Source organism: Rutilus rutilus (genome assembly GCF_951802725.1).
Source record: "Rutilus rutilus genome assembly, chromosome: 3".
NCBI classification, from domain to species: domain Eukaryota; kingdom Metazoa; phylum Chordata; class Actinopteri; order Cypriniformes; family Leuciscidae; genus Rutilus; species Rutilus rutilus.
Window position 1 is genome coordinate 55,945,468 of NC_140211.1, and position 23,575 is coordinate 55,969,042.

General features: G+C 38.1%; 1 protein-coding gene across 4 annotated transcripts in view; it reads left to right on the forward strand.

The window, feature by feature from the left end:
* csnk1g1 (casein kinase 1, gamma 1) overlaps positions 1-22,988 on the forward strand; it is a 56,430-nt gene extending 33,442 nt beyond the window's left edge. Inside the window, exons 9-14 of one of the 4 annotated variants that reach the window (XM_084405106.1) lie at positions 618-766; positions 1,524-1,631; positions 6,132-6,242; positions 10,480-10,586; positions 16,731-16,754; positions 18,980-20,739. In XM_084405106.1, coding sequence (XP_084261232.1) covers positions 618-766; positions 1,524-1,631; positions 6,132-6,242; positions 10,480-10,586; positions 16,731-16,754; positions 18,980-19,034 — 554 coding nt within the window. In that variant the 3' untranslated portion in view covers positions 19,035-20,739. Of the gene's footprint in view, positions 1-617; positions 767-1,523; positions 1,632-6,131; positions 6,243-10,479; positions 10,587-16,730; positions 16,755-18,979 lie in introns of all 4 variants that reach the window. The other 3 variants (XM_084405107.1, XM_084405108.1, XM_084405109.1) reach the window with 3 other exon arrangements.
* The last annotated feature ends 587 nt before the right edge of the window (positions 22,989-23,575 follow it).

Sequence of the window (23,575 nt, forward strand, 5' to 3'; positions counted from 1 at the left end):
CACAGTCTGTTGTGATTGGTCTACCCCTTGCGTGTTGTAAATTAAACACCCATTACTATATCCAAATTTCAGCTGCGGATCTTCCTCATCACTTGATGCACAGTGATACGAACAGTAACGATGGCGTCGGTTTTACCGTATCAATTCTTTTACTGTACCGAGTCCTAATCCTTCGTAAATGCGTTGCGAGTGGATTTGCTTTCGGGGCGCAGAAAACTGCGTCGTCTTGACATGTTGACAACACAAACCAAACTCTTCCAGGCCTCAGCAACAACTACAGTGTTTGAGGGCGGGGCTAAGTAGACGTTGTTCTCGGGCAGCCGATGAAGACCATAGACTGGCATTATGCAAATTTGTTACAAATCTACGTAGGTTCGAATGACTGATTACTCATTTCAGCAGTTCAGAATCGATTCTTTCTTTTGGGAGACGATAACTCCATTCATCATGCACTTTGATCTTTGAAACTTTGTACATTCACAAACAGCTAGATTGCACATTGCATGAAATGTAATGTCTGAAAAAGCATAATGGGGGCACTTTAAGACCAGACTTGCCTTATCTCTTGTTTTTAGTGATTATTGCCATTGTAACTTTGTCCTCATTTGTGCTTTCAGAGGAGATGGCCACCTATCTGCGCTACGTCCGGCGGTTGGATTTCTTTGAGAAGCCAGATTACGAATACTTGCGGACCTTGTTTACGGAGTTGTTTGAACGAAAAGGATATACCTTTGATTACTCTTACGACTGGGTTGGCAGACAGATTGTGAGTCAATATGTCGTCTTTAGAAAGAATTTCTGCATTCCACTCACGCTAGCTAGCTCTGTTCCAGCTCCTCGCTACATGGGTAGCTTTTGCAATCTTTGCAATCCACATAGTAGTGTTGTCAAAAGTACCGACTTCGGTACCAATTCGTTACTGAAATTTAAAAAATGTGACGATTCCAGAATTTCCCCCTAGCATTTTGAGCTCTGTTGAACAGATTCTTAAAAGCCTCTGATTGGCCAGCGCTTACACAGATACACACAGAAGCGTTTGAAAGCAGGTGTCAATCAACGGATCCCTAGTAGATCCACTGATAGACCGATCCGCCGATAGATGCCGCTTTCAAACGCTCCCATGTTTATCTGTGTAAGCGCTCAGTGAAGAGCATCAAAGATGTCTACAACATGTTTTTGAAGCGTTGATCATTGTAGCCAATCACAGACATATATGTTGAGCGCGTGAACGCAATGGCCAATCAGAGGCGTTTAAGAATTCTGGAATCGTCACTTTTTTTTTTATTTCAGTACCGACTTGTTACCGTAGTTGGTACTTTTGACAACACTAGTGCCTTCAATTGACTGTGATGTTAGCATGTTGCTAAGCTAATAATGCAATACTGTTAGCGTACAATTGCATGACTGTTTTTTTCAGTTTACTCCTCCCTGGAATGTTGCTGCCTATATTCACTGGGACACAGAGCTAGTTCATCTTTGGCTTTGAAACTGATATTTCTATGTGTTTTGGCGTGTCTTCTCAGCCCACACCAGTGGGGTCGGTCCACGTGGACTCGGGGGCGTCTGCCGTCACGCGTGAGAGCCACGCACACAGAGACAGACCCTCCCAGCACCAGCCCTTAAGGAATCAGGTAATCTTCCACTGTTCATTGAGGAAACTTAAGATTGGCAAAACTTATTACAGAAAGAGAAAACGTACTATGTTCAAGGTTTAGTCCATTTAGTAGGGGTGGATAATATTTCCCCTGAACCAAATGGGTGAATCTCACTAATTAAGTCTGGGTCATATTTCACCTCAAACTTATTTAGCTTATTTTGGATTGTGATATTTAGTTTGACAGTTAAATACCCCCAAATTCTCATGGCTGTATTGCAAATAAAGACGCAATACTGTTCAAGGTTTGAATGGAAAGTAATGCTTTTATTCAGCAACGACACATTCAATTGTTCAAAAGTAACAGTGAACTATTTTACATCATTACGAAAAAAATCCATTTTAAAATGAATGCTGTTCTTTTGAACTTTATCAACCATGATAATGGGAAATGTTTTTTGAGCATTTAATCAGCATATTAGAATGTCACACACACTTTTGCTCCACTATATTACTGACATATTTTCTATGGCCTAAGCCAACCCCTTCCCCTACACCTACCCATCAAAGAAGCGTGCAAAACACTAGATTTAAATTAAAAAAAAACATGTTTTGGCCAATTCATAAGCCTTTTTAACTAGAGAGAACCAGTAAAATGTCCTTACTAGTCGGTTGTCATAATATTTCACTAAGTATCCAAACTTTTACACACACACACACTACAATTTTTATATTGAAATCCAAGTATAATGAGAATTCCCAATGAGAATCATAGAAATTACCCAAACATATCTATCCATCGTAAGTTTTTTGGTGTTGGTAATGAGAATTTGGGGGAGGAAAGGGTGCTTGCTTGACATAAAAATATCCCAATGCAAACAAAAGAGATTTGGGTTTGGAGTGAAATAATGGCCTGGACATGTTTTCGTGAGATCAGCTCAAGCATTATCGTTAAAGCCGGTGGAGTTCATTTCCGAGGGTTTCTGCAGCAACACACATGAAGCTTTAAACCAAATCATTGCCCCGTCCACGCAGCAGCTGGCTGATACAGCATGCACTGCTTTAGCATATCATGGCTCAGAGTGCATGCTGGGAATAGAAGTTCCTAAAAATGTCACTGGAGAATATTTTTATGTTGATTAATTTGCCAGTGTCTGTAAATTGCTTATTGTGCCTCTCTAACATCTGCAAGAGCAAAATCAGCTTTGCACATCTCACAAACTTGCCCTGTGTCAAACTCATCTAGCTGAAGCAAACGTGTAATTTTGACTCATATTTGAGGTGCACTCAAATGATACTTTTCCTATTTGTTCCATGAAAGTAAAACGTATTGTTCGGATAGTTTTGCAGTGACAGGTTGAGAGTGAGTTAATGAATTGTTCACGGTTTTCATTTTTGGCAGAACTGACGTCATATATTTAAGATCTTTCTAGTGATGTGAGTTCACAGTGTTCTTATGGTTCTTGTGAGGGAAGAGGAGTGCAGATATATTTAGAAATCCTTGGCTGAAAGACACAAGCGCCCTGTAAACTGACTCGTTTAATGGAGGTTCTGGTGTTTAACGAGTCAATTTTCACTACTAAAGACTTTCTTAAATTTAAACAATGCATACCTGTCGACTTGCCAATAAGATGTAGGTTACAATGGGGCTAAAGGCACATTTGATTTTATTCATTTTTATTAAACTCGCCGTTGCACTTTTCTAAACATTGTCTAAGAAATTTGGCTGATTCTTGACGCGATCGTGGGCAATGTTATAGTATTTAGCAAATGAGAATCAATCAAATTAATGAATAATGTTTTGAGACAAAGGTCTTGTTAATGATTTTTAGTTTTGTGATTAAATCAACACAATCATTAAATAAATTTTTCTATAAAGAATTTGTAAACGTTATGGTATTTGGAGTAAAAAGCGCCCCTGCTGTTGGGGTTAAAGGCACGATAATTAACATGATAAACCTTTGCATCCATCTGTTGGCACGACATGGTTCGTTTCAGATGGTCAATATCGTTTAAGAAGTTGGGTGTCCACCTTCGAGATAATCATATTTATAATGAAACCTTTTTTTTTTGTAAAATATCATGTTTATTGTTGTAAAGCTATTTTAAATTATTATGGCATCTCCCTCAAACTTTCAGAAACTTACATTTTTGTTTCAGAGACTCTTTTTCAGTAACATGAAACTTTGCCGAAGTGATTTTTTTTTTTTAAGTATAAACTTGAATATTATGCAAAACGTACAACTTTAGCTGAAGTATTTTTTATCAATACTGAGTGTCTTTTGCTTTGCCCCATGCTAATGAGCCTTTTACCCCAAAGTGAGGGCTAAAGGCCCCCCTCGCTGCCTCATAAATTATGACTTTTAAACAAAGCAAACCACAACATGTTTCTCCCTCAATGATCAATAAAACACAAATATATTTTCTGCAATATCCTATCAATACAAGCTGGTTGACTTGTGTTGCTAAATGGCATGCAGTTCATTTTAAAATATACTGTATGGTGGAGAAAATGTTGCATTACCGTTTATACATATATAAAGCTTTCTAATTTTGCGACGTTAGCCGCTTGTTGTCTCTGAGGTACTCGCGGTAAATCAAGAAAACGAGAGATTAAAACAATAAGACTAGCCGTGCCGAGCCGAGCTATATAACAGTGATTTGTTTTCTGTCTATTAAAAGTATCCAAACAGTTGCTCACCGGTCTAATAAAATGCATAGCGTCTTCAGTGTTTCCATGATTGCTATGGATGTAAAACTGGAAATCGAGGGTAGCGCAGGTATTGACAGGTGACGCAATGACACGCAATCCCAAATATTTGGGATTATGTAAGTACACAACTCAACAAAATATATAACATTGTTTCAGTGGTTTTTTTTATTTATTTTAATCCACAAATCTTACATATCGTGCCTTTAACCCTGTTGTACACTACAGTTCTGGTCATGTGTCCAGAAGCAGTGTTCCAGTTGGACATAGGACTGTTGTTGATAATATATATTTCTTTAAATATCTCATTTCAATCCAGGGCACAATAAATGCAGGATTTTTCTTATTTATTTATTTTATAACTAATCACTTAAAGGGATACTCCACTTTTTAAGTTAAACAGTTAAACAGTTGAGTTTTACCGTTTTCGAATCCATTCAGCCGAACTCCGGGTCTGGCGGTACCACTTTTAGCATAGCTTAGCATAGGTCATTGAATCGGACAAGACCATTAGCATCTCTCTCAAAAAAATTACCAAAGAGTTTTGATATTTTTCTTATTTAAAACTTGACTCTTCTGTAGTTACATCGTGTACTAAGACCAGCGGAAAATGAAAGGTTGCGATTTTCTAGGCTGATATGGCTAGGAACTATACTCTCATTCCTGCGTAATAATCAAGAAACTTTGCTGCTGTACCATGAGTGAAGCAGGCGTAATGATGTGAAGCAGGCGTAATGATATGACGCAGCGCCTGAAAATAGTCCCCAGCTCAGTAACTTCCAACGTGACCGGGACTAAGTTTGTCTAACCTATTAGACCTATTATCAGGTGCTGCGTCATATCATTACGCCTGCTGGACTCATGGTACGGCAGCAAAGTTTCTTGATTATTACGCAGGAATGAGAGTATAGTTCCTAGCCATATCAGCCTAGAAAATCGCAACTTTACATTTTCCGTCGGTCTTAGTACACGATGTAACTACAGAAGAGTCAAGTTTTAAATAGGAAAAATATCAAAACTCTTTGGTCATTTTTTTTTTTGAGAGAGAGATGCTAATGGTCTTGTCCGATTCAATGATCTATGCTAAGCTATGCTAAAAGTGGTTCTGCCAGACCCGGAGATCGGCTGAATGGATTCGAAAACGGTAAAACTCAACTGTTTAACTCTGGGGGAGTTGTAAAATGAGCCTATTTCCAAAAAAAGTGGAGTATCCCTTTAAACTGAATGTAACTGAAAACGAAATTAATTTAGATCCTACCACTAAATGCAAAAGACATTAAGAAATGTAATTCCGCATTCACCACGACTGATGCACCAGGGGTTTGTACTGAAGCTGTATAAACTGAATTTCAGAAATTGAATTTGGATTTTTGTTTGTCCTTGTGTTGACTCTGTCTCTGTCAATGTCTTGTCTAGTCCAATGGCAGAATATTGCCCCATCATCAGTTTGAATTTGATGTAGCTGTAGATAGTTTGAACTTATGCTGTCAGATATTCCTATCTGATCTCCGTGTTGGATGCCTGATTTGCCTACATGTAGTCTCCACTTGGCATTCAGCAGCTTTTGGAGAAAGTTTTCCCTTCAGTTTCTTCTGTTTTAATGTCTCTTTGTGTTTATTTTGTGGTGTTTTGCTTCTTGGTTTGATTGGACGATTGCGTCCACAGTCAACTAATGCCATTTCCTGGCTTTGACTGGCTCTTTTTGTTTCTTTGTTGATTTTCCTTTCCTTCATTGTGCTGCATGCCACCTGGCCTCACTCGCCCGCTCTCGCTCACTCACCACACCTCCTCCTGTCCCTGTCCTGCGCCTCCTCCACCCGCGCACAGACGGCCATCTCCGACCGCAGAGGAGCATGGGAGGTGCAGCCCAACCGCCAGACAAACTCGTCCTACCTGACCTCTCACCTGGCAGCGGACAGGCACGGGGGCTCAGTGCAGGTACAGCTTCACCCCTCGCTCTGTGCGCTCATGTGTATGGCCATCTGCAGCAGCACCTGCTCTCACACCTGACCACAACACTTCCTCTATGGGTTACCCTCTCTGGCTGGTCTTGCACTTATTAAAACAACACTGGCTACGTTTACATGCAGCCAAATAATCCGTTGCTAGTAATCGGATTGAAAAGCCTTAAAGGGTTAGTTCACCCAAAAATGAAAATGCTGTCAGTAATCACTCTCCCTCATGTTGTTCCAACCCCATAAGACTTTCGTTCATCTTCAGAACACAAATTAAGATATTTTTGATTAAATCTGAGAGCTGTCTCCGTAGGCTTCTATGTTATTGAAACTTGCCGGCCCAGAAAGTTAGCAAAGACAATGTTTAAAATGGTCCAAGTGGCTCAACCTTAAGTTTATCAAGTGACGAGAAAACGTTTTGTGCACAAAAAAAACAAATGTTTCATTCAACTATTGATTTTCTTCTGTGTTCCTCTGAGTGAGTTCACGTAGTGTAACAGCGCAGCGCTTCTGGGTTGTACGTCAGAACGTAGGCTCACTATTGGCAGACACTGGTCATGTGTGTGATGCTGGCCAATAGTGAGCCTACGTTCTGACGTTGCGTTTTGGTTTTTTTTTGTGCACAAAGTATTCTCGTCACTTGATAAACTTAAGGTTGAGCCATTGTAGTCACTTGGACTATTTTAAACATTCTTTACTAACTTTCAGGGCCGGCAAGTTTCAATTACAGAAAGCGTTGCCGGGATAATTCGGGTTCGCGTGGCTACGCGGAAGCGATAAAAATTCTGAATTATAAAGGCCAGACAGGTGGTTTGTTGAGGGTTGATTTGTAGGGAAGGACTACACACCTGCACGCATATATTCAAACGCGCATACTTATAGACTGAACTCGTGGTATGCATGTGCACGCCGTCGGCGTTCTCGCAATTTCACGTTTTTGAAGTTTGCGCAGAGAGAACTTACGGTTTTTTTTGTTTTTTTTTAAACGGTGTCGTGTTAGCGGCCTCTGAGTTAATAACTAATGATCGTTGCGATGGAAGTGAATCATTCAAAACTAACTTAAGCTGGAAGTCTAAAAGTCTTAGGCCTGGTTTCACAGACAGGGCTTAGATTAAGCCAGGATTAGGTCATAGTTCAATTAGGCGTTTAAGTAATTTTTATAAACATGCCTTTGAAAAAGGCATTACTGGTGTGCATCTTAAGACAAAACAAATGCACTGACATGTTTTAAGATCAGTCAGTGCAAGTTTCTTTCAGTTGAAATAGCTCAGATTTACATTTTAGTCTAGGACTAGACTTAAGCCTTGTCTGTGAAACCAGGGGTTAGAAGCCTATGGAGGAGTGAGACAGCTCTCAGATTTCATCAAAAATATCTTAATTTGTGTTCTGAAGATGAACGGAAGTCTTACAGGGTTGGGACAACATGAGGGTGAGTAATTACTGACAGAAGTTTCATTTTTGGGTGAACTAACCCTTTAATCGATCCGAATGAAATTTCGATCGGATTGAAAGGGGTGGTTTATTCCTTTTCTAATCTGATCGAGAGGACGTATAAACACGCACATTGACCCGATCACATGATTAGCGTTCATGTAAACACTACGTTCAAATTCATCAAATGGAAAGTTGTGCATGTAAACACAGCCACTGTAGAAATGCTGCGTTTCATTCAAAAGTTGGACATTCCTCCTCTCTCTGAATTCCAAACGCGTAATGTTCCCGACGTCCAAGTTGGAAGAGCGTCATCATCACGTGGCATTCTATTGGAATGTTCCAAATGTGGTGTTTTCTTGTTCTATCACTTTTGCAAGTCGGAGGATGTAAATTCCAACTTTCTGAATTGAATAAAACGCAGCACAAGATGTGACGCAGACTATCAGGGAAACATGTTGTTACCTCTGTTGTATTACTGTGGTACAGCCATTATTAGGAAATAGTATTCCCGACTATCTCCATGCAGTGTGTCACAATAGTGTGTGTGTTCCGGACAACTTGTGACAACTTGTAAACCTTTAAAGACAACCATACTATGAGCTACAAGGTTGTAAATCAATGCTGTTTGCAGCTGTTGAAGCCGTCAGCCCACATTATCACCGTGGTGAATAACTACATAACCGGTGATGATGTACAGAAACTTCCACCAATCAGAGAAACAAGCAAAATGCACCAAAACGGCTCTTTAGCTCTGTCCGTTTCCATGAAGCACGGCAAATGATCCAATCGAGTCGACCTCTCTACACTTTCAAAATACATAAGCACATGCATATTTTTAAGTAAGTAAGTAAGTAAGTAAGTAAGTAAGTAAGTAAGTAAGTAAGTAAGTAAGTAAGTAAGTAAGTAAGTAAGTAAGTAAGTAAGTAAGTAAGTAAGTAAGTAAGTAAGTAAGTAAGTAAGTAAGTAAGTAAGTAAGTAAGTCCAATTCTAACTTTTACCTATGACTTTTGCCTTAATATAAACTTCTAGTTACTGATTGGTAATAGTTAGTAAGGTAGTTGTTAAGGGATGTAGAATATGACATTAAAGGAGAACTCCGGTCAATTTTAACATTGAGCTCATTTTTTTGTACATTTGGAGTGCTGTCAATACAGAGAACAACGACAAAAATCGGTGTTGCCTACACCGAGTTATTCTATTTTTAAAATTTGCACCCTGTTGACTTCAATGGGGCATGTAGTAAACCTGCTTTTAGCCTCTTAACATCCTTGATGTGTCATTACAAGTGCACAGGTAATGTGAGTGATTCCTTCTGAGTGAACACGAGTGAATCTGACTGCAGTAGATGTGAAAGATATGTATAAAAATGATGTTATTTAAGCCAGCGCACATACCTGTGTTTACATCCTGTTTTGGGTTGAAGTCCAAAGTAGTCGATTGTCGAGTACACGCGCGTGATCATAGCAACTAAACCTATGCGCGTGAACTCGGCAATCGACTACTTTGGACTTCAACCGAAAACAGGATGTAAATACAGGTATGTGCGCTGGCTTAAATAACATCATTTTTATACATATCTTTCACATCTACTGCAGTCAGATTCACTCGTGTTAACTCTGAAGGAATCACTCACATTTTCTGTGCACTTGTAATGACACATCAAGGATGTTAAGAGGCTAAAAGCAGGTTTAAAACTTGCCCCATTGAAGTCAACAGGGTGCAAATTTTAAAAATAGAATAACTCGGTGTAGGCAACCCCGATTTTTGTTGTTGTTCTCTGTATTGACAGCACTCCAAATGTACAAAAAAATGAGCTCAATGTTAAAATTGACCGGAGTTCTCCTTTAATATGTGCTTTATAATTAATAAACTTTATACTAATAAACAGCCTATATCCTAGTAATATGCATCCTAATAAACAACTAGTTAATAGTGAGAATTGGACCCTAAACTAAAGTCTAACCACATTTTTAACCGAGTAGTTTTATATTTCTCCTTTTTTTTTATTCGATTTTGCTGTTTGCGATGCTTCATGTGATTTTTCGTGTGCAGTCTCGTATTTTTGTCTTATTTTCAAATACTTTTTTGCTTCAAATCAAATTTTGCAGTGTTCTGATTCACCTTGTAGCTCTTTGGCTTTGTTAAAGCGTTATAAGCCATGAACCAAGATTTATTTTAAAAACCCTTCAGGGAGAAAGTGATGTAAGTGCACAGATATGTTTTGGGGCCACTGTAGACCAGTGTTATTATTACTGTACATTCGTGGATCTGGTCAATTCTAAGTGATAGCATGAATATCATAATCTGGCTACTGGAGTACATTTTTATTTGATTGACTGCTGATTGCAAAGTAATTAAGCAGCAACTCTATTGACAGTATCTGTCGATTTGGGGGTAAAAAAAACGATTTTGTTGTAAGAACACATGAGGAAATGATTTACTTGTGAGGAAAACGCACTGCATTACTATTAATGGCCCTATAGATTTTTTTTTTTCCTTTGTAAATGCATTACTGTAAAAATCTATTTACATGTTATATCTACTATTCTATCTGTATATCTTATAATCAATAGATTATATATCTTATAATCTATTGTTATATCTATCTGTATTTAACCAGGAATATTTGATCAGTTCTTCTCCCATAAGTGAAGTAGTAAATGATATTCCTCATTTGCTACGTACGAGTGGTTACATGCACAGATATAGTCTGAACTGTGTAATTAAAATAACATTATTACACCGAGGCCACAGGATAATTGGATCTTTCTTTTCTAACACCACAGGTGGTGAGCTCGACTAATGGTGAACTGAATGCTGACGACCCGCTGGCGGCCCACTCGAACGCACCAATCACAGCGCAGGCAGAAGTGGAGGTGGTGGATGAGGCCAAGTATGTGCACATGGCTTCTCACAGGTTTCTGTTCTTTGCCTTGTGTCTGATTGACACAGTCCTTAGCACATTATTTCCCCCTTGCCCTCACTGGTCCGTTCCCATCGGCTCCCCTGTAGTGCTCTGTGTAGTGGAACGTTATATTGGGGACAATCATCAATTTTTAAATAATTTTTTTTTTTTTTTATTGGTACTTTTCAGTTTTGAATTAAATGTGTAGCATACACTACCGGGTGTTTATTTTTTTTAAGAAGTCTCTTCTGCTCACCAAGGCTGCATTTATTTGATCAAACATACAGTAAAAACAGTAATATTGTGAATTACTACAATTTAAAAGGACTGTTTTCTATTTAACTATTAAAAAGTGATAGATATATGATGATTATTGGCACCAATTATTCATTTTTGCTGCTTTAATATTTTTTTGTATACGGCAAGACTTTTTTTTCCATGATTCTTTGATAAATATTAAGTTCAAAAGAACAGCAGTTATTTGAAATAGAAACATTATGTAACAATATAATTGTCTTTACTGTCACTTTTGATCAATTTAATGCGTTCTTGCTGAATAACTTTATATATTTCTTACCCCAAACTTTTGAATACATTGTATCACGTTTTCCCCCCCAAAACTTTATTTTAACATTGATAATAATCATAAATGTTTCTTGAGCAGCAAATCAGCATATTAGAATGATTTCTGAAGGATCATGTGACACTGTCCACAAAATTCAGCTTTGATCACAGGAATAAATTACATTTTAAAATGTATTCAAATAGAAAAGTTATTAGAATAATTGAATATATGTTTTTACTGTATTTTTTATAAAATAAAAAAATGTTTAGCCTTTGTGAGCAAACGAGACTTCTTTCTAAAACATAATAAAAAATGTTTTAGTTATTTTAAAATATATTTAATTATAATTATATTCCAAACCATTGACCGGTTGTGTATACTTTTAACATCAGTGCTTTTCTAGACTCTTTTCCATAAGAGCAGAAAAGGCCGTGTCCATAATAACTACGGCCATTAGGTTTGCCTGTTAAAATTCAGAGGCGATTACACTCTTTAGTTTCATTTTCTCCTAAAGCGCCTGATGTGCATTTGAGTGTCAGTCATATAAAACACTTACTCTCGTAGTTCTTTGATATCTTAAAGCCCTCTGTCTTTGATTTATTGATGCAAAAGCTTGAAAGTGGCGTAGACGGCAGCAGCGTTTATCAATTAACAGGACGGCACAAACACACAAGGTCGTCATGGTTATTACACACTATTAATGTCACCGGACACCGGTCTTTCTTCTAGAGATCTCTCTGATCTCTTTCTCTTCTACATTTCCCCCGTTTTCTTGAATATGGCAACCTGATTCATCGTGTTGCCTGTAATGGTGAAACACTGCCACTTGAACCAAAGCTTTTGCCTCTACGATGCCGCTACATTAAATGTAATGTTAATATAAAAAAAGAAGAATCGTCAAGCACGATTCACACAATTGTCAGATAAGAACTTCACACTACTTTGATTATGGCTAAATGTGTCTGGATACCAGATCATGCATTGTTTGGCATACCAGTAGAGGAGGAAATGAGAAGCTCTTTCTTTGTATTTATAACAGTGGATGCTTTCTTAAGTTTGTTAAACCCTACAATTAACTTTTCCTCTGTAAGAATAGGTACAACAGGTCTTGATCCAACACAAACGTTAAAATTGTTTCAATGAGATGGAAAATTTGGCTTATTACTTTTCCAGTGAGATTGTTTTGAGTTAGTTATATAGTATTAATTCTATAAAAAAAAAAAAACTTTAAACCACAGGGTATATGGTGTTACCATTGGGTGATACAATTCATGTCACTTGTCAAGCTTTAAAATCTTAAAAGTTTGTAGTCAGAAGTTTGAACACTTTCCCCCTCGCCTCGTCTAATCTCTCTATTTAACTGTAGTGATGGATAGATTATCATTACTGAGTGTTTAAAATTTAAAATGGTGTTATAAACTTTAAGATTGGAGGTGCTGCGTTTGAAGCTGTAAAACGGTCCAAACCTGGTGAATACTGCAGTAATGGGTGAAAGTCCAGGTCATAAAATAAGAAATACGAATTTATATTCTGCCTGTTTAATTAAAATTAAACCTATTGCTTAATAAATTGTGCAAGTAAGTACATATATATGCACGCACACTCGCATGCTCACACACACACACCGTTGAGCTAAAACATTATGACCACCTGCCTAATATGCTGTTGGTCCTCCTGATGCTGCCAAACCATGAAGAGTCCTGAAGGCGTCCTGCGGTCTCTGTGGTTTCTGGCACCAAGACGTCAGAAGAAGATCCTTCAAGTCCTGTCGGTTATACGAGGTGGATCAAACTTGACGGTCCAGCAATTGGATTGAGATCTGGGTAATGTGGAGGCCAGAGGCTCTTCATCATGTTCCTCACACCATCAGTGTGTGTTATCCTGCTGAAAGAGACACTTCCACCATTATCATGAAGGGCTGTTCCTGCTCTGCTACGATGTTCAGGAGACCCGTGTCAAACATACGTCCACATGAATGTCCGGGTTTCCCAGCAGAACATGCGCAGAGCTTCACACTCCCTCAGTGATCCTGGTGCGTCACTTCTCCAGGTGAACGACACACACACACGGCCGTCCACGAGATGTAAGAGAAAACGGGACTCATCGGACCAGGCGACATTCTTCCACTGCTTCAAGGTCCAGTTCTGGCGCTCATGTGCTCATTGTAGGCTCTTTCAATGGTGGACGGGGGTCATCATAATCACTCTGATTGCCTCATACACACCAGAGTGAGATGCACTGTGTGTTCTGACACATTCTTCCCATAACCATCATTACAATTGTGTGACGTAGAGTAGAGCCTCTGTTGGCTCGGACCAGACGGGATAGCCTTCATTGCCCTCGTGATCGATGAGCCTCGGCCGCCCAACACCCTGTCGCCGCCGGTTTGTGGTTTGTCCCTCGTCAGACCACTGTTGGGAAACTCTCACCCCAGCTGAGCGGGAGCGACACACAAGCCTTGATCCAGAGACACTCGGACCCCGTCGCCTTCCCGTCACAGTTCGGTCCTTGTGAAAGTTGCTCAGATCTTTATTCCTGCCCATTTCAACATGTTGATTACGAGAACTGATTGTTTGCTTTCCTTCTAATCTGCCCAGACCTTAAAGGAATAGTTCACTTCAAAATTTAAATTGTCATTTACTCATGGCAAGTTATTTCAACCCTGTATTCATTTCTTTCTTCTGCTGAAGACAAAGGAAGATGTTTTGAAGAATGTCAGTAACCAAACAGTTGATGAATCCCACTGACTTCCATAGTGTTTTTTTTCCTACTATGGAAGTCAATGGGATTCATCAACTGTTTATTTACCAACATTCTTCAAAATATCTTCCTTAAGCCCTATTCACACTGGATTAATATTATCTGGGGACCACGTGTGATTTGGAAATGTCTTGTCGTTATTATAGGTCTAGCTGTATGATATATCATAAACAAAAGAATGATCCTCACCACATGTTGCTATACATGTCATTCATCTCCATCTAATCATTCTTTATGTTTTTGCTCTTCTGATGGTTTTCAGCTTTCCTTTCTGCAAATTGTATAGTTGTATTGTGTATAGCGATATGACCCAGCACCCAAAATACTATCAAAACACTCCAACGCAGCCTCCATTCTTTGTGAAAGATGGATAAAAAAGCGCACAGGAAACAAAAACATTGAAAAAAATTATAAACGACCCCGCCAAAACACAGAGATGCCGATTCGCACGGGACTAATATGATCACAGGACCTCGGTGTTCGGCGAAATATGGTAGGGCATATGCAGGGGAATTTTTACTTTACAAATGACAGACATGGCCGATTCGCACGGGATTAAGATCACAGACAACCTCCGCAATTATTACAAATGACTAGAGCTCACCAGGTAATACTAATCCCGTGCGAATCGGGCTTTAGTGTTCTGCAGAAGAGAGAAATTCATACAGGTTTGAAATAACTTGAGGGTGAGTAAACAATGACAGAATTTTGAAGTGAACTGTCCCTTTAAAATGTGTCCTTGTTTAGGAGATGATCAACGATATGCGCTTCACCTGTGACTGGTCATAATGTTTTGGCTCATCATCTGATTTACTAAATGTTTTTAAATGTGCTAAAACTCTGATTTGTGTATATTTAAAAGTGACCTGGCGTTTCTTGTTGCTATGCTTAGAGACAACTTCTAAACAGCTTAATGAGATATACAGTGCTATGCATAAGTTTAGACACCCATACTAAAGTTGACTAAAAAGAGGAATAAAAAATCATCTTTTGGAAACTAAACTTAATGCCTTAATTTAAAAAAAATAGGAAAAATCCAACCTTTAAGGACACCAATTTTCTTTGTGAATGAATAATGTATCGTAAATAAATAAATGTTCTTCCTTAAAATACAGGGTGCATAAGTTTGGACACCCCTATGTTAAATTCCCATAGAGGCAGGCAGATTTTTATTTTTAAAGGCCAGTTACTTCATGGATCCCGGATACTATGCATCCTGATAAAGTTCCCTTGGCCTTTGGAATTAAAATAGCCCCACATCATCACATAGCCTTCACCATACCTAGAGATTGGCATGGTTTTATTTCAGTTAGCCTAATAGCTAGTTTGATTTGCATTGAGAGATGATCTTATGGAAAGTACCCCATGCCAATCTCTAGGTATGGTGAATGCTATGTGATGATGTGGGGCTATTTTAATTCCAAAGGCCAAGGGAACTTTATCAGGATGCATAGTATCCTAAAAAAAAAAAAAAAAAAATACTTAAAAATAAAAATCTGCCTGCCTCTATGGGAATTTAACATAGGGGTGTCCAAACTTATGCACCCTGTATTTTAAGGAAGAACATTTATTTATTTACGATACATTATTCATTCACAAAGAAAATTGGTGTCCTTAAAGGTTGGATTTTTCCTAATTTTTTTAATTAAGGCATTAAGTTCAGTTTCCAAAAGATGATTTTTTATTCCTCTTTTTAGTCAACTTTAGCATGGGTGTCTAAACTTATGCATAGCACTGTATATACATGCATACATACACACATACACATACATGCATACAAACATACACACATACACATACATGCATACATACACACATACATACATACACATACATGCATACACACACACACACATGCATACATGCATACATACAAACATACACATACACACATGCATACATACATACAAACATACATACACATACACATATACATACAAACATACATACACACACATACATACACATACATACATACATACAAACAAACATACATGCATACATACATACATACATGCATACACACACGCATGCATACATACAAACATACATACACACATACATACATACATACATACAAACATGCATACATACAAACATGCATGCACACACATGCATGCATGCATGCATGCATGCATACATACATGCATGCACAAACATACATATACATACATACATGCATACATGCATACATACAAACATGCATACATACATACATACATACATACATACAAACATGCATGCATACACAAACATACATGCACATACATACATACATGCACATACATACATACATATACATACACACATACATACATACATACATACATACATACACGCATACAAGGCTGTTACTACATTGAATTTTATACCATGGTTGTAGTTTTAGGCACTTGGCTTCATTTGTACACATTCACTAGTGGGCTGGTGAGCTGAGGACGACACTACATTCCTCCAATCCCCTTCTGTTCCTATTCTTCTCTTCTCCTTTTTCTCCCATTTCTCTGTTTTTTTTTCTGTTGATCATCTGTTTTACAATTTAACAAACAGGTATACAGAATTTCTATTATGATATTAGTTGATAAAAAGCGAACTTGAATTGAGTAGATGTTCTAGATCTACATTCTCCCCTGAGTCTGTCTCTCAATCTCTTTTCTGTTTGATTGTGTGTGTGTTGTGTGTGTGTGTGTGTGTGTGTGTGTGTGTGTGTCTACCTGTTGGTCTGTTGTCGCCGACATTAGGTTTGTCTCATCGTCTCACCTCTGTGTAATAATCTCTGTCTTTTCTCTTTTCACACTCTTCTGTAGCTGCGTGAAAATGCTCAACCTGTGGTGAGTCCCTCTCTCCAGTCCACATCAAACCCAAGGGGAGTGGACCAGCCTAGACTGTGGCCATAGAGATCACACTTACACCAAGATCTACTTACACAGTTGTAGGCTAATGTAGCTATTCGTGCTCTGTGTGAGTTTGAAAGAGAAAGAGGGAGGTCTGTCCGCTCGTAAAGTCTGATTTGAGAGGCTGAAATACCCTAAAGTTGATTGGAGGTACGATGAGAAGTCTTTAATAGCCCAGCTTCAGCTTATTTACAGAAGCTCAATGAGGATGTCGAGGTCTCTACTTAAACGCACATATTCAGTGCCTTACAGAAGTGTGCAGACCCTTAACTAAAGCTCAGATCTATACCACTGCATTATGAATGCATTTGAACTGATTGGTTGAATTCTGTTTGTTTTTTTGCTTACTTTTTTTCTTGCAATTGCACGGACATTAAGTTCTTCCAATTTAATTGTCAGAATGTTGCTTCACATTTCCCCCCAAAATTGTTGTATATTCATTGATAACACTTTATTTTACGGTGTCTGTTACACATGGTACATGAAATTACTATAGTAATATCTATAAACCATGCATAATTACATGCAACTAACCCTACACCAAAACCTAACCCTATAGTAAGTGCTGTACATGTAGTTAATTACTATTACACAGTCATTAAATGTATAATTACACAAGGACACATTAAAATTAGTGCTGGGCAACGATTAATTGCGATTAATCACATAAAAGTTTGTGTTTGCTATATATATATAATGCAACCTTTTTTTTTTTTTTTTAAATACATGCATATGTGTGTATTTTTATATACGAAATAATTATACACAGTACACACACATTTATTATGTAAACACAAACTTTTATTTTGGATGCGATTAATCGTTGCCCAGCACTAAAGTGTAACTTATTAATTTCATGTTATCAAGTCCTTGACATCCTGAAATTCTGAACAATGTTTCAGATGATGACATTATTATTATTATTATTATTATTATTATTATTTTATTTTTTTATATATATATATATAATTTATTTTATTTTTTATTATTATTAATATTTGTTTTATTATTATTATTATTATTATTATTATTAGTAGTAGTATTACTCATTTTTTAATATGAATATTTTTAATACAATCTCTTATTTTTACTAATTTACCAACCCCTACAATGGCATATTTAAAAAAAAAAAAATTCAGATATTTTGTAACAATAAACAGTGTCGTTTCTTTGATCTGATTGGTTGACGCAATCAAACTATTTTAACTCTTAATTCTGATTCATTTTCTGATTTGAACAGCCACATATTTGAGGGTGATTGACGGCACTAAAAATTGTAAATGTTTTTTTCCAAACTAAATTTCATATCAACAAAAAGTCCTTGGCATTCTGAAATTATCGGAACAACTATTTTCAGACGACTGCAATTTGGATTGTATATTTATGTATATAAAATAAGCTTGCCTGGTAGATGACCATACTAATGACCACATTTATTATATTCATATATATATGGACATAATAAATGTGGGCATTAGTATGGTCATCATCTACCAGGCAAGCTTAAGTGTCCCTATTTTTTAATAAATCCCTAAATAAATTAATTTCTCACTGTTTGTGGACATTACTCGCATATTCCCATCCAAAAAAAAAAAAAAAAGTTAAACTTCTTCAACCTTCCATTAACATTAATTGTTCATGAAATAATTTTCACAAATGGTTCGTGCTTATAAACTATGACAGGGAATGTAATTTCATTGAGTGTTTGTTAAAGTCAGATTTAGTCAAGGATCTGCATGCGTTCGCAGGGCACCGTACGTCCTCCGTGAACACACACGATTCAGCCAGCGCCCGCTTGCGTCCTTCACAAACATGTTTAGCGAAGTCTCTCACTTTTCAATGTGTCAGTCTGGAGCTGTTCTCTTCCACTTGCATGTGCCTCGTTTCCCCCCAAACCCATTCTGTCGTGTTGTTGCCGTCTTAACGTTCTGTCATCGATGCTTTTAACGACCCGTAAATGTCATTTAAGTTTCCTTTTCATTAACTTTTGACCCAGTTGTCGTTCATATGCAGGCATTTAGGTTGGTACGAACTATATACTAACGCACTGTCTTTATCAGCGCTGACGATATGTAGCAAATTCCGCTTTGATGTGTAGATAGACAACAAGTGCTTCATTAGAATCAGCCAATCATTTATTTTTTTTCTTGTTTTTTTCGCAGGTGCTGCTGTTTCTTCAAGAGGAAGAGGAAGAAGAACACGCCACGGCACAAATGAACCTCCGGCCTCGTGGCGCAGTCTGTTCCTTCGGTTGTTTTTAGAGCGTTCAAATAAAGATATTTTACAAGACGACATCAGCCGAGCCCTCCTGGACGAGTTGGGGAGCGATGTTTGAAAACCAAGAGGCATGCACACGTTGTCTCTGTGGGGATTGTCTTTGTTTTGTTTTTTTGTTTCTTCCACTCCGTCTTGATTTAGGCAGCGACGGGCCTCGTCCTCGGACTGTCTCTAGGATCTTCACACGAAGCTAAGGATCTCAAAGCACTGGAACAGCACTGCACTTCATTTGCTGTTTTGCTTCTCTTTTTTTTTGTTTTTTTCTCGTCGGTGGACGTTCTCTGAATGTGTCTCTTCCTCCACGACAGGTGCGCTATAGAGGGAGAGAGACAAATTCGCCCACGCTGGACCCTTTTCCATCCCTCTTAGCACCTCGAGACGAGACGGTGGCTTTTTTTTTTTTTTTTTCTACTTAAACCCCCCTCTTTAAATGTTCGTTTGTGTATTTCGGTGGCTGATTGTTGGTTCTCGCGCTGCCAGAAAGTGGTCGAAGCCTTAGAATATGACTAGCGGATTTCTTCGTCGCATCTATCGGAGCGAAGCGCAAAACAAATAGCTGTCGTACATGATGCTAGCCGGCCTTTACACGTAAAACTTTGTGAAAGTGTGACATAAGCAGCTGTTTCCAGTGGACGCTCGTCGTCCCACTGACTAGTATTTAAGCTGCTTGTTCTAAAGCACTCGTCCCACTTCAACCCACCAGCCAGTCATGCTGCTTTCTTCTCCTCTTACTACGATATCGTGTGGCTTTGACGTACAGCTGGCTGCTTTTCTATTGGCTGAGGTGGCCAGTAAGACTTTCCCTCTGCGCTTTTTGTATCTTTCTGTCCATATAGTCACTTATTATTCCCTCGACCAGTTCCCCGATTGATGTTTTCTGTTCTCTTTTTTTTTTATGCCTGAAAAAAAAAAAAAAAAAACTGCTAATTATTCAGGATGAGAATAACCATGTGCCAGAGTGGCTTGTGGGTCGCAAAGTAAGCCTCAACGTGTTCATAGTAAGCCGTAAATAATGCGATTTAAAGGCCGTTTGTTTCCTTTTTTTAGTTTTTTTTTTTTTTTTAGTAGGCGTAACTTATGCAGAATTACTCTGCGAAACATCTCGATTTAATGCCTTAACACTGTTCGGCAGGGTCCACTCTGTGATGAGACGTGATGAGTCCTCCCATGCCTTCATACTGACCCGAAACGCGTCTCGTTCCCTTGCTGGAGGGGGGGTTAGAGTCGCCAAATCGAATCATGTGGCAGAAAACGTCAGCAAAAGTGGGCCGTTTGTAAATTCTGACTGGTTTGTTATAGTGGCCATACGCGATTTGAGACGGGGCAGCCCTTGACCTCTCGCATGGATGAGGCGGTCCTTTCCCAAACGCAATCCTTAAGACAAATTGGGTTATACGTGAAATGATTACTGTAGTTCTGTTGTCGTCGTCGTTTTTTTTACTTTTCGGAAAATCGCTAATCTCAGTCGTGATGTTGCCTTGCTCATTTTATTGTTTTGTTTTTTTGGGGGGCGGAGGTTCACCATTCACATATTCACAGCATTAAATCCGTGTTTTTATTTCGTGATCTTTCTAATGTATAGTAAATGTGAATTAATGTAAGATAAATTATATACAGTAACTATTATTTTATTTTATTTTGATCACCGTACAAAAAAAAAAAAAAACGTTGAGAGAGAAGCCATAGGAGTGTGTGACTGCACTAGAGTTTCGCTGGGGCCCTTGTTTACTGAATCCTACTGACCTCTGAACTCATCTTTCATAAGGAACGGGGGTAAACCGGGCCGTTCGAAGACTCTACCGTTGCCCGTTTTGTGTGTCGGGAGTCCCTTCTCGGGATGGCGTGCTTTGTGAACGTTCCTGTAAAGCTGTGGATCGATCGATTTAGATGTGGGACTGTGTTGGACCAAATAGAAACGCAAATGGCCACAGATTCTTCGTCAGCATGTTTCCGCCGCTCAACTCATCAGTTATCCAGCCATGTAAATATTAACTCTCACTTTGACCCGTTCACTTTCAGGAACGATTTTCCACGATCTAGGATTGGGAGTTGCGTTGAAAATATGCCGGTTATAGGGACTAATAATGCGTGTGTGTTTCCGGTTATTTAATAGTTTAAGGGTCTAAATTATTCTGTGAAAAGTACTTGAATGATACTCTTGGAAATCCGCGTCGGGGCGCGACTTTTTATTTAACGTTCTTCTCTTAACGATATGTATTACGTGCCTCGCTTTAGAGTCGGAAAATGATTTAGTATTTCTGGATGTGCACTGCTTGCTCTCGCCAGCTCGAAGAAGTGTGTTTTTGGTTTTGTTTTGTTTTTGTGCAGGATTTAACTCCTTTAACCCCTTAATTGACGTCCAAAGGCCTTGGCTTGTTACAAGCCGCTCCGGAGATCGTTTTGTTGGATATAAGCGGAATGTGAAATTGGGAAGCTAGTCCTGCATGTCCAGATGTGCAGACTGGATTGCGAAATATTAAAATTTTTGGTTGAAAAAGACACTACATTAGACACTGAAATCATACTCTGATATGCTATTTGAAGTAGAGCTGACGTTATTCCTCATTTACTGGAATCTTGGTTAATGCGATCATGATGACTACTGGCTCTCGTCGACTGCAAGGTGATGCTTATTCCAAACCATCTTTCATCTTTAATTTTCCCTTTTGTATTTTATTTTATTTTTTTCTCTTTTTTTTTTTTTTAAGGATATGATGTTTTTGTACCGTAATAAAGATGGTATCCTGGCATTCTGAGGTTTAAATACACCAATTATATTAGGAGGCATTCCCAGAGGCGTTCGTGTCCCATTGCTTTCGCATCACGGTTCTGGTCTCTTGAATGTGCTGCGGATGTTCATGCAGAGAGGCGAACGAGAGATGTTCTCCTCAAGTTGAAGTTAGTGACGTTAACGCAGATTTTTATGTGCATGGCTTTTGATTCCCGAAAGCAATGGAAACTACTTGTGTAAATGGGGCACTGAAGAACATAGTGGGCATGAAGTTGATACACTGTTATTCTGTGGCTGCATAATGCCTTAAACATGCTACTGTCTGTGCGCTTGAGTTTGAACATTGTGTCTGCTACAGTCATAGCTCTCTCTCTCTCTCTCTCTCTCGCTCTCTCTCTCTCTCTCTCTCGCTCTCTCTCTCTCTCTCTCTCGCTCTCTCTCTCTCTCTCTCTCTCTCTCTCTCTCTCTCTCGCTCTCTCTCGATGGAAAATGTAATCATTCCCGTCTCAAGATTTTAGGTAATGTGGGAACCTGTTGGATTTCTGTTTTCTTCTTTTTTTTTTTTAAGGACCACTCATTTTTAATGACCTCGGAATGATTATATTACAGGAGTCTGGTAGGAAAGCACTGCAATATTTGACTTCTCTTTTTCACGTTGTTGGTTTTTTTTTTTTGTTTTTTTTTTGTTTCTTTCAGTAAAAAGGATGTTTCTGTACTTCAGACATTAAAAACTAAATTGTACAGTACTGCAAGAGTCATTCTCTTGTTCGGGTCATACTTACAAAGATACTTTAAATTTCATTGTATTATGAATTTATTGTGTTGAAATATGAATGTTACTTAAATGTACTTCGATGATTTTACTTTCTCAAGGGCTTCAACTGTGATGGACCCGTTTTGTTTCTCTCTCTCTCTCTCTCTCTCTCTCTCTCTCTCTCTCTCTCTCTCTCTCTCTCTCTCTCTCTCTCTCAAATATATTTTGTTTTTTAAGTTGCAGAAAGATTAAGGCCTTAATCTTAATCTTATTTAAAATGCCTATTTTCCTGAGGAGTCGTATAAAATTCCACACATAACCTTTCAAATTAAATTTTTATTCCCTCCACTCTTAAAGGGAAACTCAAGTTTGCACCCTTTTTTATGTAAAATAAAAGAAAATGTCTCTTAATCTCTGAGTGAGTCTGTGTATCTTTTCTAGAGCTACTTTTTCTCTTAACTGATGAGTTCACACACACACACACACACAAAAATACCATTACTGCTTTATTAGTGCCACCAGTTTATTAACATTCATAAGAATTACAATTACAGCTACAGATAAATATACTGCATATAAGTAGCTATATAATTGCTTATTTATTAAGTAATTACATGCATCAATTGTAGGAAATGTTTGTCAGAATATTCATATATGTGTGTATGTATGTCTGCCAGTGCTTTAATTGTGTTAGTGTTTATAGTATGAGGACACAACACACATTAATTTTGGGCTACTTTTAGTAACTTAGACACTGTATATAAAATATTGCTTCCAATATTGCAAAATAAATGCACCCTTCTAACCAAAGTGAAGGCATGTTGGCTTATAATATTGTATGTGTGTGTGTATATATATATATATATACACACACACACATTTGGTAGTTGTTGCCTTATTTAACATTTTAAAAATATATATGTTTAAGTTATCAATAAAACTGCCGTTTTTATGTCTGCCATTAATTTGAAGCAGGCGATGCTCTTATCCAGAGAC